The sequence below is a fragment of the Podarcis cretensis genome (genome assembly GCF_951804945.1).
Source record: "Podarcis cretensis genome assembly, chromosome: 3".
Taxonomy (NCBI): domain Eukaryota; kingdom Metazoa; phylum Chordata; class Lepidosauria; order Squamata; family Lacertidae; genus Podarcis; species Podarcis cretensis.
Window position 1 is genome coordinate 49,218,747 of NC_137172.1, and position 14,228 is coordinate 49,232,974.

Below are 14,228 nucleotides of genomic sequence, written 5' to 3' on the forward strand. Positions count from 1 at the left end.
CCAGTTCTGGGCACCACAGTTCAAGAAGGACACTGACAAACTGGAACGTGTCCAGAGGAGGGCAACCAAAATGGTCAAAGGCCTGGAAACGATGCCTTATGAGGAACGGCTAAGGGAGCTGGGCATGTTTAGCCTGGAGAAGAGGAGGTTAAGGGGTGATATGATAGCCATGCTCAAATATATAAAAGGATGTCACATAGAGGAGGGAGAAAGGTTGTTCTCTGCTGCTCCAGAGAAGCGGACACGGAGCAATGGTTCCAAACTACAAGAAAAAAGATTCCACCTAAACATTAGGAAGAACTTCCTGACAGTAAGAGCTGTTCGACAGTGGAATTTGCTGCCAAGGTGTGTGGTGGAGTCTCCTTCTTTGGAGGTCTTTAAGCAGAGGCTTGACAACCATATGTCAGGAGTGCTCTGATGGTGTTTCCTGCTTGGCAGGGGGTTGGACTCGATGGCCCTTGTGGTCTCTTCCAACTCTATGATTCTATGATTCTATGATGGAAAACAGATCTTAAAACACCCAGATACAGTTTTTAAAAATACATTAAATTATTTTGAACACATTCTCAAATCTGGAATGAGTAATCTTTTGGAAACTGTAAGAACTTGATAACATCACCTTTCAATATGTTATATAGCAAATTTTAAAAGTTCTATTTTTCTGCTGGATTTTATTTATTTATTTATTATTTATTAATTTATTAAATTCTGCATGAATTTAAATACAGAGTAAACACACTTCTCTTGAAACTGTCTATATGACCCTGAGTTAATGCTTGTGTTTTCCCCCATGTAAATGAATTAACCAAATGGAAAATTGCTTGACCTTTCAGATCAAGCATTATTAATATGACACAGTAGGTTATTATCTTATTTATTATTGTGCAAAAAATGAATTGACCCTGTCAACCAAACAGCATGGACATTCACTTTCCAAGTCACTGAAAAACATTGTTCATTCTAGTTACTATCAGTGCTCTGAGCACCCTGCTAGAGAGTTTGGGCTTGTGACAGAGGCTTCTGGTATCCCAGTGGAGTTTTAGATATTTCCATTTGAACAAACAAACACAAAAAACCTCTCTGAACTCAAGGGGAGCTTCAAAAGCAGCTAATCATGCAGCATGGTTGCCAGCTTTTTGAGGAAGTACAACCATAAAATTTCCCTTGGACTCACAGAACTAGAGCATGATAATATTCTCTTGATCTTCACTTCACCAAGAACTGCTCCATCTCTGACATCTCAGCTGTAGATATCCAATTGTGATAGTATGTTCTTTAACATTACAAATATTGTAACCCTTTCTCTGTCCTCTCGGCAAAAATACTGTTGCACACCCTAGTCATCTTTCACCTTGACTGCTGCAATCTTCTGTCTAGCCCTCCACTGCCCCATCACCGCTATCTACCACCCTGCTGCCAAAATTATTTGCCTCTGTCACTCTGACTATGCAAAGTCCCTTTATAAATCCCTGCACTGTTTTCCTGTCTGCTCCCAGATCTTGTACAACCATTTCATCATTGCCTTCAAAATTCTTCAAGATTCTCGGACTTCCGGGTTTGCGCCATCGGCGAATGGCGGAGTTCCTCCGATTGGAGGAACGGGCTCCGTGGAAATTGGGTCTTCCCGCCGCGGCGAAGGCGGGGGCCCGCTAGAAATCCCAGGTGGAAGAAGCCTGGGAATGTGGGGTTCGGCAGAGCACCAGGAGCGCCTCCCCTACTCGTGGGGAACCCCATTTTGGGGCTCCGGAGTGAAGTGGGGTGAGCAGCGCGGTGCTGCGAACTGATTGCTACTTTCACGGAGGGAAGCCGCATTGCCATCATCGGAGAGCGCTTCATGTTGACAATTGGACTCTAAACAAGTACCCGTGAGTAGAAACGGAAAATTGGATCAAGAAATATTCTAATTTGGCATCGAAGCGGGAAGGTTCAAAACAGGAAGTCCGCCTTCCGCTTTTTGTAAATAGACTGAAGCAAAGACCTTTGCAAGCTAATAGCCTGGAAAATTGTTGTTAAGGTCGAAATTTTCTTCATTTATAACCACTAAAATCCCCAACTGGACTGTAAGTCTGCAGGAGAGGGAGTAAAGAAAAATAAGTTTTCACCGTCTCTAACCTGGGAACGGGGGTCAGAAACAGAAATTGATTGAGACGTCCATTGACTGTGAATGGAACATTTTGACAGACAGCTAAAAAGAGAAACAAATTGATTCCAATGTTGCCTTTTGCATTTTAAAGAAACAAAATATTTGAAAATTGAAAGTAACTTTTCTTTTGTTGGATATGCTTAAAAAGATGGTTACAAATAGAAACTGTCTCCTCTAGAGGGAGCTTGTCAAATTGTTGCTCTGCAGTTTACTTGGGACTTCACAGCTGTGAGATTAACATCGTGGAACCAGACAGTGGTTCCAGACCTTGAACAAAAATGTGTTTGGAGGAAGTTTTGGTGCTTGCTTTCTGCAAGACGATCGCTTTGCTGGAGCAGCTGCATGAGAAGATGGATTTGATGAATGAGAAGTTGGATTTGATGACTGTTGTAGTCAGGGAATGTGAACAAATAGGGAATATTGACGCAGAAATTATACAGAGACCAACTCAGGAAACTGGTTCGACTGTGCAAATGCAAGGGCAGATGATAATGGAAGAGGTTGTGATGGTACCACAAGCAATAATAATGGAGAGACCTGAGGCCCCGCAGGAGCATAAGCCGTCGTTTTGGAAGATTGAATTTGGAATGGGCCGGTGGGAGTCTGGAGCTGAGGAGGATTTTAAACTTGGAGGGACTTTGAAATATCCTGTTAAATACTTTCTGGATTGTATTGATGACTGTGGGGAGTGGGACTGTGGGGAATGGGTTGGTTTGATGAGGGGAGATGGAGATAACTATGGGCTGAAATCCCCCAGAGAACTACTCCTCAATGAGTATAAACAAGAAGATGATTTGCAGAAGGGGCATGGAAGAGATTTAAGAGCCTCAGACGTAAGACTACCAGGTTGATGGACTGTGGAATGGACAGTAAGGACTGACATAACCCGAGACCAGGAAAGAGGGACGTTGGATGAAAATTGGAAAGTCTATAAAGAAAATTTTTTAATTTGGGGAAGTAGTGTAAAATTAATGAATATTAGGGAAAATGTTGGAATGAAACTGTCTGGCTTTAGTAGAAATGATATAAAGAGTTATGTATAAATAAACATTAAGTTTTAAGTTTTAAGGTGTTTTATGGCAAGATTAGGTTAAGCAAAGTAACACAAATTTTTAGCAGTAATGTTACAGAATAAGGTAAAATTGGATTATGAATAGGTGAGAATGTAAAGTTATAATATATTAAGATAAACTATTAGGATAAAAACTAAAATGGAAAGGATTTGCTGAAATTGTTAATTGAACTAGAATACAAAAAAGGGAGGTGTGAGGAGGTCAGGGAAACAAGTAAATGAAAGACAAGACATTGAAAGATGGAAATGTTTTTAATTGTTTTTATTTTTTTCTGTATTTCGTTATTTTTTCTTTTTATTCTTTTTTGCTTTTGTATCTTTGTGATGTTTTTGAAATTCTAATAAATATTATTATTAAAAAAAAATTCTTCAAGATTCTCCACTATCCAGCTGCCCTTAATTTCTTAAACAAAAAAAGGGTGATGGCTCCATAAGTTGAGCAGCTTGAACAATAACCATCAGGAGCATGTGTTGTCGCTGCTGCTATTGTAGGGAGCGGGTGGGTTGTTTTGTGTATTTTTTATATTAGCTGTGTGTGTTTTTCTGTGAACATGTTTGCAGTATAATGTATTTTTATATATGTTTAAAATATCTTGTAAGCATCTGGAGACCTTGTGTGCGACAAATGACTGACATATTTAATAACAAACAAGTCAAACAAGTATACAGCCTTCAAAAATATCTAAAATTGTGGACTAGTACCAGTTGCCACAAGAAGACACCATTTGTATCTAAATATTGAATACAAGGTAAAGGTAAAGGGAACCCTGACCATTAGGTCCAGTTGTGACCGACTCTGGGGTTGTGGAGCTCATCTTACTTTATTGGCCGAGGGAGCCGGCGTACAGCTTCCGGGTCATGTGGCCAGCATGACAAAGCCGCTTCTGGCAAACCAGAGCGGTACCTATTTATCTACTTGCACTCTGACGTGCTTTCGAACTGCTAGGTTGGCAGGAGCAGGGACCGAGCAATGGGAGCTCACCCTGTCACGGGGATTCAAACCACTGACCTTCTGATCGGCAAGTCCTAGGCTCTGTGGTTTAACCCACAGTGCCACCCGCGTCCCTATTGAATACAAAGGCTATGTCAAAACGATTTGGTCTTTTAGACGTATCTAGAAGTTAAATTAAAAATGAAGGCATTGAGGGTTAAAGAGCATGCAAAAATATTGTATTTATCACAAGCATTCAGCCCGACAATCTTTCCAAGAAGGAAGCCATTTTGCCTGAAGCAGAAGTTATATACAGTACCATGTACATGCCACCCATTGTCACTAGCTAGAATCACAGAATTGTACAGTTGGAAGGGACTACGAGGGTCATCTAGTCTAACTTCCAGCAATGCAATGCTGGAATATCAACTAAAGCATCCATGACAGACAGCCATCCAACCTCTGCTTAAAATCCTCCAAGGAAGGATAGTCCACCACCTTCTGAGGGAGTCTGTTCCACTGTCAAACAACTCTACACCAGAAAGCTCTTCCTGATCTATTTTCTTCTAACTTGAGAAAACAAGCTTGCTCCATCTTCCATGTGACAGCCCTTTAGCTTTTTGAATATGGTTACATTATATTTCCCCTCAGTCTCCTCTTATCTAGGCTCACCATACCCAACTCCCTCAACTGTTCCTCATAAGGCTTCGTTTCCAAACACTGGATCATCTTGGTCTCCCTCTTCTGCACACATTCCAGTTTGTCAATATCCTTCATAAAATGCGGCACCCAGAACTGAATAAAGTACTCCAGGTGTGGTCTGACCAAGGCAGAATAGTGGTACTATTACTTTCCTATACTTCTGTTGATGCAGCCTATAATAGCATTAGCATTTTTTGCTGCTGCGTCACACTGTTGACTCATTTTAAGCGTGTGGTCTCAGATTCCTTTCACATGTACTAGTGGTAAGCCAGGTATCCCCCATCTTATATTAGTGCAGCTGGTTATTCCTACTTAAGTGTAGAACCTTACATTAGTCCCTATTAAAAATGTTTTTGTTAGTTTGGGTCCAGTTCTTCAATCCATTAAGGTCACAGGTGGGGAAGACGGGATACAAATAAAATATATTATTATTATTATTATTATTATTATTATTATATTGAATCCCAATTCTGTCTTCTGCAGCATTAGCTGCCCCTTCCAGTTTGATGTCATCTGTAAATTTGATTAGCATCCCCTCAACTCCTTCGTCTAAGACATTTATAAAGATGTTGGGCCCAGAACAGAACCTCATGGCACCCTACTTAACACTTTTTTCCAGGATGCTGAGGAACCATTAGTGAGCACTCTTTGGGTTAAGCCAGCCAACCAGCTATAAATCCTCCTAACAACAACCTCATCCAGCCCACATTTTACCAACTTGACACCAAAATAACAACTTACCAGTAAAAAAAATTAAATCCCTATACAAGAGTATGGAACTTCAAGAATCATTAAAGAGCAAAAGGAATCAATCAGCCTCAAGAACAACAAACCCAACACTTTTGTTTCCATTCCATGCAAGTTACTTGTTTACATCTGTATCATGCACGAAAAAGGGAAGCAGGAGTATTGCTGCATGCAGTGTCATCAAAACAGAGGCAGGTTTCTCCAAATTTGCAAAAGCAATGGAGGGCATGAGCCAAATACAGCAACAAGCTGACAAAGCTAATAGAATTTGGCTGGATAAGCTATGACAAAAGCAAAGATGTTCAACTTGGATACCTACAATTCAATGTTATTAATCTTCCCTTGGAACCACTTTACACACTGAGGCTGCAATCCTAAAATCCCACTTACATGGCAGTAAGCCCCATCAAGCCCAGTAGAGCATACTTATGCCTTGGATTGGGCTGCAAGTTTATAAACATATTGAAGTTTATAAAAGCTGTCCCCATATATTAAAACTACTCAAATTTCACTTGATCCGCAAAGTGCACTCAACATCTGGCCATACAAGTTTCGGAGATTTTCCTTCTGTTTGGTAAACACACAATGGCAATTTCTTTTTCTTTATTAGTAAGTATTTATTCAGGATAAAATTGTATCTGCATTTATTTAAAAGTAAGCTCCCACTGAATTCAGTTGGACTTACTTCTAAGTAAGCATACAGAGGATCAGACTGTTAATCGCTCATATAAATAAAATTCTTCAGCCAAGCAATATTTGGCTATGGAAGTGTCCAAAAAAACAAAGCACAATGTCGTTTACTGAATCAGACATCTGATCGGGTGATGGCTACTTAATAAAGTATCTGTTCGACTTAAGGACTTCCTGGGCTTCTCCAGCTGAAGAGACAAAGAAGTCTATTGATAGAGATCTTTTTTAAAAAAAATTCCAGTGAAACAGTGTAGGCATTACATTGGAACTGAAAGCCTTTTGACTCTCTGGGGGACTATGACTAAAACTGAAAAGGGAACACCCAAAGGAGGCTTTAAAATGGGTTCCAAAGACTTCACTATTTAAAGAATTCTTCTCTTGGCAAAGACGGTTCACATGACTACACAAAAACAAACAGGAAGATGTGTAAAAGCTCCTACAGTTTCTTGATGTTTTGAGAAGATATGAGTAAAGATTTGCTGCGACTGCACTGCATCAAAGTCTTCATGAATATTTGCACTGTTTTTATTTTACTATTTACTTTTTAAAAAATTCATTATGTTTTTCCATAATAGGTATAACATGTGATCACGTTTCCCTTCTACACTCAAAATGCAAATAAATATGCAAGATATTTAAAACAGAAAATATGATCCAGACACATATCCACTCAGAATAATTGTAAGGTTAGAATGCCCTCTGTAGGATTAAAACAGATGGTGAATTTCTTCAGATAAACTAGTTACCTCATACAGTGCAACAAGAAATAAAGGGAAAGTGCAGGTTGTTATATGCACATGCAGTTTGAAATACACAGCAATGTGTACAGTATTCTATGCAAGTTATTGAATATTTTGTTCACATAGTAGAATGTCCACATCATCAGCCATCAGGCTAAATGTGCTAGGGGTGGGATTAACGGAGGACCCTCTTTATTGTGAATGTGATAAGCAATTGATGCGGTAAAAAGGTTTTCAAACCATTTGAACAGATTTCTAAATAATTCCCAAGAAATATCCATTCTTGCTACCACATTTTTCGCTCTATAAGACGCACAAGACCATAAGACGCACCTAGTTTTTGGAGGAGGAAAACAAGTAAAAAAATATTCTGAATCCCAGAAGCCAGAACAGCAAGAGGGATCACTGCACAGCGATCCCTCTTGCTGTCCTGGCTTATGGGATAGCCGCACGCAGCCTGTCCCGGGCAGTGGGAGGAAGGATCCCTCAAGAGCCGCACTCCCTTTAAAGAGCACACGGAGCGTGTGTGCAGCTCTTGGGGGCTTTTCCCCGAGGAGGGAGAAGGGCAGCCCTTGTTGTTGTTGTTGTTGTTGTTGTTGTTGTTGTTGTTGTAAAAGCTGTTCAACAGGGGAAAGGACTACCTTGGAAGGTAGTAGACTCTCCTTTGCTTGGGATTTCTTAAACAGAGGTTGAATGGCCATCTGCCAGGGATTCTTTAGTTTTCTGCTTTGCAGGGGACTGGACTAGATGACCCTTGGGGTACCTTCCAATTCTATGATTCTATGATTGTGGAAGAGGGCTGTATTTTTAAAGGCACTCTTTACATAGAAAATGTAAGTGGTCTAAGTATCACATAATCCACCAGCAAAAAAGCAGAAGAGGAAATAAAATGCACTTCTCTAATTAATGTGAAGAAGTTTGAGAAGAGAACAAATAGGAAGGAAATTATTTTAGTGTGGGCATTGGGGTATCAATGTACTACATGACCACAAAAAAAAAAAAGGCTGGCTAAAGCCGACTAGTTTCAATGCTGGAGAGCAGCCCTTGTCTTGTTTGAGAAAATAAGTAAAGGTAAAGGGACCCCCCTGAACATTAGATCCAGTCGTGACCGACTCTGGGCTTGCGGCGCTCATCTCGCTTTATTGGCTGAGGGAGCTGGCGTACAGTTTCCGGGTCATGTGGCCAGCACAACAAAGACGCTTCTGGCGAACCAGAGCAGCACACAGAAACGCTGTTTACCTTCCCGCTGGAGTGGTACCTATTTATCTACTTGCACTTTGACGTGCTTTTCAAACTGCTAGGTTGGCAGGAGCAGGGAACGAGCAATGGGAGCTCACCCCGTCGCAGGGATTCGAACCGCCGACCTTCTGATTGGCAAGTCCTAGGCTCTGTGGTTTAACCCACAGCGCCACCCACGTCCCTTTTGAGAAAATACTTTGCAACTATTTCAATACAGAAATGATTGTACAACTTTTATGTGTGAGAAAACACATGCAGTGACATTTCCATGCAATTAGCAATCTATGGATTAACATACAGAGGTACGAATTATCGTGTGAAAAGGACATATACAAAACTTCAGAAAAGTCCACTAGGTATTACAGCTATAAAAAATGGGCAACTTGTAATTCAGAGAAACAACAGAAGCATTTAAGGAGCAGGAACACCAGAACGTATCAGTCTCCAAAAGCCTATGCTGTAATAAATTTGTTATATCTTTAAATTGCCACAGGAGTCTGGAAATCACTGCATATGCCAGAAATCGTTTTCAGAAAAATATCATTGAATTTGGTGGAAAGTATATTATTTCTTGGTTGATATGCATATTATCTGAATGTACCGCCCTCTTCCAGTCTGACACAAGAGGATATACAGTGAGCTAACAATCTAGATTTTAATCAAGAGTCAGAGTTAGCTACATGAAAAATGCAAGCATAAGCTGTTCTGCCTTGCTTAGTGATCTCACAAGAAATATGATAGGGACAGCTGAGTAGGCCTCTAAGATATCTGGGAAGATCACTTCCACAAAATTTATCTTCTAAACTTTCCAAAGCACTATTCATACTAACAGGAGTGCCAACTTGATCCCGCGACTGTGGGTGCCCGGGGTTGTGGGTGCCATGCAGCATACATGGCCCTGGTTCTGAAATTTGTGGGTGCCCGACCCCTTCACAGGGATTTTCGTGGGTACTTGCACTCCCAGGGCCCCAAGGAGTGGGCACCTATGCATACTAGTATTGTGCAATTTGAAGGTTCTAAGTCAGATATCTTTCCAGCTAAAAGTAGAGTCAAACAAAACAATAATAGTGTGTCAATTCTTGTGGGTATTTATTTGCCCCCCCACTCTGTTCCAGAGCTACACTTTGGAGGACACAGCAAGAATCAATTTGAACCCCAAGTCATATGGCAAAGGCTTACAAACCTGCTCACCTGAACCACAATGATGAGGCACAATGATTCCACAATTGCAGGCTGCAAATGATGCCACACTCTTCATCCCAAAGAGTGTCTGAGCAGTATGTGCACATTTTCTTCTGCAGTGCAAAGAGGGATGCTTCAGAGGGATGCAACTGAGATTGGGAAACTAGTGCAGGGGGTGAAGGGTTAAATATCCTTTCCCCAGAACTGCAGCTCCAATCTAAATCAGTCTCATGATTCCTTTTAACCCCCCACCCCCAAAATATATATATTGGAGATTGGATCATGGTTGGCCACGCTTGGTTTGCCACCTTAATTAATTTAGTTTGATCCTCAGGGACAGACAATCCATGACCCAGATCTCCCACTTTTTTGTATTTGAAGATCAGTGAAGTGGCTTTGGAGAGAAATGTTTAACTGTTTCCTCCTCCCCCCGCTCCCCCCCCCCCAAGCTACTCCACCTCTGTAACTCTCAGCCCTTGCAAAGCTGAAGTTGGATTTACAAAGTGGAACAGACAGTAGTTACAAGATGCTTTTCTACATACTGTGTTTTTAGTACTCTGAGGAACAGCACCCCTCTTGGTTGTCAAAAGAAGAAATTTAACGACTTTCATCAGTACAATTTATGTTGCAACACTTGTGCTTTGGAACTCCATGCCTGTTGACATTAAGCAGGTGCCATCACTATACTCTCTTACACACCTTCTGAAAAGTGTTCTGTTTCATGTCTGTCCAGGCACATGTTTTCGCTATATCAATTTTTAAAATTGTTTTACATGTTTTACTGTGTTTAACTGTTTTTTGTTTTTAAATATATATTTTTATCTTTATTTTTTAAATCACAAGTGTTTACTGCTCTGGGCACCTTTGGGAGCAAGTGTGGGCCATTAAATAAACAAATCCTTATCTATTTTTTGTTAGTTTGTTTTCTTGGTTGGAGATGGGATTGGGGAAGTTGCAAGATACAGTTATCAAAGCAGACAGATAAATCTTGCCCACCAATCTAGCTTCTTCTGAGAGTTGGCTGCACTTGCTTCATAAAGGCTTATCTAGATGATTATTTGTTACAATAACTAAAAGAGCAAATTCAAGCATTATGACCTGTAAATTCCTTATGTGGCAACAGGTCCAATAAGGGCAAGTTAGAAGAATGTCTTCAAACTTTAGACTTTCAGCTGATTGCTATCATTTTTGGTAGTAACAACAAAAAATGCCATAGAAACAGCAACATATATATATATATATATATATATATATATATATATATACACACACACACACAACCCTAAATAACCAGGACTGTAATCATTCCACAATTAATGAATAAATATTGAACTGGTACTTTTATCTATACACTTTATGATGCCTGCACAAAAACTTTATAAAAACTTTGTCAATACGCGTTTTCATCTGTAACTTTTGCTTATAATGACCTCGTTTTTAACTTGGGACTTCTACGAATAATTTTAATGCATTCCTTGGAAACTGCTGAGTGGTCCTATTTAAAGTTAAGCAAGATAAACAAATCATATTAAATCGACAAATACAGGTCACCTTGATATTCTGGAAACAACAACAGTCTTTACTCAGACTTTTGTTGTTTTAACCCATGTGCAACAACTGGACTCATTCTAGGTGCCTGTTTTATAGTTTTGTTTTCCATCTTGTTGCTGTTAATACTTCTGCTTTATACACGCTGTAAAATGAAATAAAAGAAACTTTGCAAAAGAAGAAGAGCACAGATCATAATAACACGTCCTGTCACAATATATGGCAGAGAAGGGGGAACTGTGGCCTCCAGATGTTGCTGGACTCCCACCTTCCCTGACCACTGGCCTTGCTGGCTGGGGCTGATGGGGGCTGTAGTCCAGGAGCCCTGGATAGCCAAGGGCCCCTAGCCCCGGTATAGGGTGCAGTACAATAACTTTTACCTTCGTGTTTGTTTTTTACAATAACTTCCCATCGTCGGATCCTCCCCCCCCCCCCCGCCCCATTTTTCTCTGCAGGGCTCCTATGCCTTTAACCGCTGGAAGTCAACAAGTGAGGGACCTTCCCAACTTCTGCCTCTCTAACCGAGGCGGCGACTGTTGGAGGCCCAGGAGCCCTGGCGAGGAAGGACACGGACCGGCAGCCCCCTTTAGTCTTCTTCCTCGCCTGCTGCTGCTGCCGGGCTGGCCGAGTGACGCCTCTAGGGGCAGCGGAGACAGGGAGGGGAAAGCAGCACTGAAACTTCTCCCGAGGGAGCAAAGCCTTCCCCCTTGTTTCCCGCCGCCTGCCGCTCCCATGGCTCTAGGGGGGTGAGGGGGAAGAGGCGGCGCTTTCCCGCTCTTCCCTGAGGAGAGAAGCGGCTCCGCCTGAGGAGAAGAATCCCGCTTCTTTTCTTCCCGCGCCCGCTGCCGGGCGTGGAGCTGAGGCGAGGAGGAACTCCGGCGTCCCCGCCGCCCCCTCAGCCCGAGAAGCGCCCAATCCTCACCGGCCTTCGGCTCCGAGCTCTCAGGGGTCCGACGCCTTAGGTCTCCTGAGGGGCCGCCGCCGCCGCCGCTGCCGCTCCACATCCTCCTCCTCCGAGGCTGCCGTTCGTGGGCCGCCTCGGCCGCAGCCCCTTCCCCGCCCCTTCGGCGGCGGCGGCGGCGGCGACTCGCATCCGCTGGAGCAGGCGGGAGCCAAGCGCTGACTGAGGCCGCCCCCTGGCCCGCTCCGGCCGGGTGGGGCAGAAGGAGCTAGCTGGGTCGCCAGCGCTCCCGGGACTTCTCGGCTCCGCCATGCTCGGACCCCCGCTCTTCTTCTTCCCGGGCTTTTGTGTGCCTTTTATCCAACACAGGACGGCAAGGGAAGCCCTGCGTCGTTTTGCTAGAGGCGGCTTCACCTGTTGAGCCTCTGCCTCGCGCAGCTGTCAAAAGCACAGAAGCCCTAATGGTCGAAATCTCGCTCTGTTTCCCTTTGCATGCCTCAGCCAGTGCCGGATTTAGGTATATACGCTAAACAAGCTGTAGCTTAGGGCCCCACTCTCTTGGAGGCCCCCAAAAATTTAAAGGAAAGAAAACCTGGGTGTACATTTCCAAAATATAAGATAAAAAACAAATAAAATAAAACCTACACACAGCAACAGTGTTTTGTGTTGTGTAGGCTCCTATGCCGTAAGTAATGGGCCCTACCTGCTCCCTAAAATATCACCGGTTTGCTCATTTCTGTATATAGGGTGCCTACATTTTGCATGGACTGGTCGCATGGCAACAATGTGCAAATGGCTTTAGATACCTATTAGGTCCATAAATTACCATATAGCATATATTCAACACAAAAACAGCAACAATTTGTTGTTGACAAAGGACAGCTGGACATATAAAGGCCCTCACCAAATCTAAACCCAGCCCTGGTCTCAGCCTCTGCGTCCCACACATTCAGGATAATTGAGTGGGGGGGGGGAGCTCAAAAGCGGGAATTAAAGTTATTAGCTGGGCCTGGGCTGGGAAGTCAACCTATTCCTCTCATAGACCTCCCATTCCCGGGACTGATTGTTAAGCTGCTCTCAGAGTTGTAGCTTCTGCAAGGGGAATTAGGGGTCTCTCCTAACAACTCTCAGCCCCTTTAACTGCAGCTCCCAGGATTCTGTGAGAGAAGGCAGGACTGTTTCCAGTGGCATGATACTGCTTGAAATGCGTAGCACAGATGATTCTTTTCTTGCTTATAATGCCTCTATGATTATTAGTAACCAGCAGGGTGTATACCCTGTATCTTCTGAAGTGTAGGGGGAAGTAAATCACACCTATGGATCCAGAAGTCATTTGTGCTCTGCATAAAATTGAGACACAGCTGCTTTCAGTAACATTTCCAGGGCCTTTCGCTTTGCTTTGTAAAACTAGGGCTTCTTCCTGTTAAGCTACACACACAGTTACTAGCATCAGACTAAGCAGGCCCGTGACATAATAAGCCAGAAGTAAAATGGTAGGACAAGAGGTCTTTGATGTTTTGGTAATAAAGTTCTGTTACTCTGATATTTTGTAGCTTCCCCATATAGTACAGAGCTTTTGTTGTCAAATAACTCTTCCCAATATAATGTTGTTCCAGCTATGTTGCTGCTTAGAAAATTTATTCCACTGTTGTCAAGGTAAACTTTATTTGCATGCAAGTTGGTGGGAGAAAGGGAACTGAATTAAGTCTCTTCTGCCTGCAGAGCTGCAGGCTTAACAACTCTCTATTTATGAAGGGTGTTTATAGGGGACCATTCACCCTGAGTAAAGCAGGTGACAATTGAGCAATGACTGAAATGTACTATATTATTTTTATTTCTGTTACTGTTTAAAAAAAATAATCCTCAGGCAGGCTGAAGTATAACATATTAAGGCAGCAAAGGATAGTCCACAAGATGTCACTGTAGGACTACATCAGCAGTTTCTGTTTCAGCATGTAGGACCACCCAAACATTTGTATTTCTTTATGCATCTTCCATTTAATTATATTAATATATTTTGTTCTATACTTGCTGTGCACCTTGATGTTCACTGTATATAACAGCACAGGATACATTTTTTGTAAAATATAAATAAATTTATATACGTGAAAGGCTGATAAACCCAGAAGCAACTTAGCAACACATTACTTCCTAGATAAGCCCCTTCAATGTAATATTTGTAGATATGAAAATATTTATGTATATATGTATGTATGTAGCCCTAGGCTGGCAATATCTGTGATGCAAAGAACATTACTCTGGTTATATATTCTAACTTTAGCTGTTGAAAACTAAAGTAGGTGGTAGTAAGGCTACAATATATATGTGTTACT

At 42.1% G+C, this 14,228-nt stretch overlaps 1 protein-coding gene across 6 annotated transcripts in view; it reads right to left on the reverse strand.

Annotated features, from left to right (window-relative positions):
* The window catches only part of DISC1 (DISC1 scaffold protein), a 167,061-nt gene extending 154,934 nt beyond the window's left edge, over positions 1-12,127 (reverse strand). The window contains exons 1-3 of one of the 6 annotated variants that reach the window (XM_079971812.1): positions 11,917-12,120; positions 10,998-11,139; positions 9,456-9,559 (exon numbers count right to left, since the gene is read on the reverse strand). In XM_079971812.1, the coding sequence (XP_079827938.1) occupies positions 9,456-9,522 (67 nt within the window). In that variant the 5' untranslated portion in view covers positions 9,523-9,559; positions 10,998-11,139; positions 11,917-12,120. Of the gene's footprint in view, positions 1-9,455; positions 9,560-10,997; positions 11,140-11,492; positions 11,894-11,916 lie in introns of those variants that run through there. The other 5 variants (XM_079971813.1, XM_079971815.1, XM_079971814.1 and 2 more) reach the window with 5 other exon arrangements.
* Positions 12,128-14,228: the final 2,101 nt, after the last annotated feature.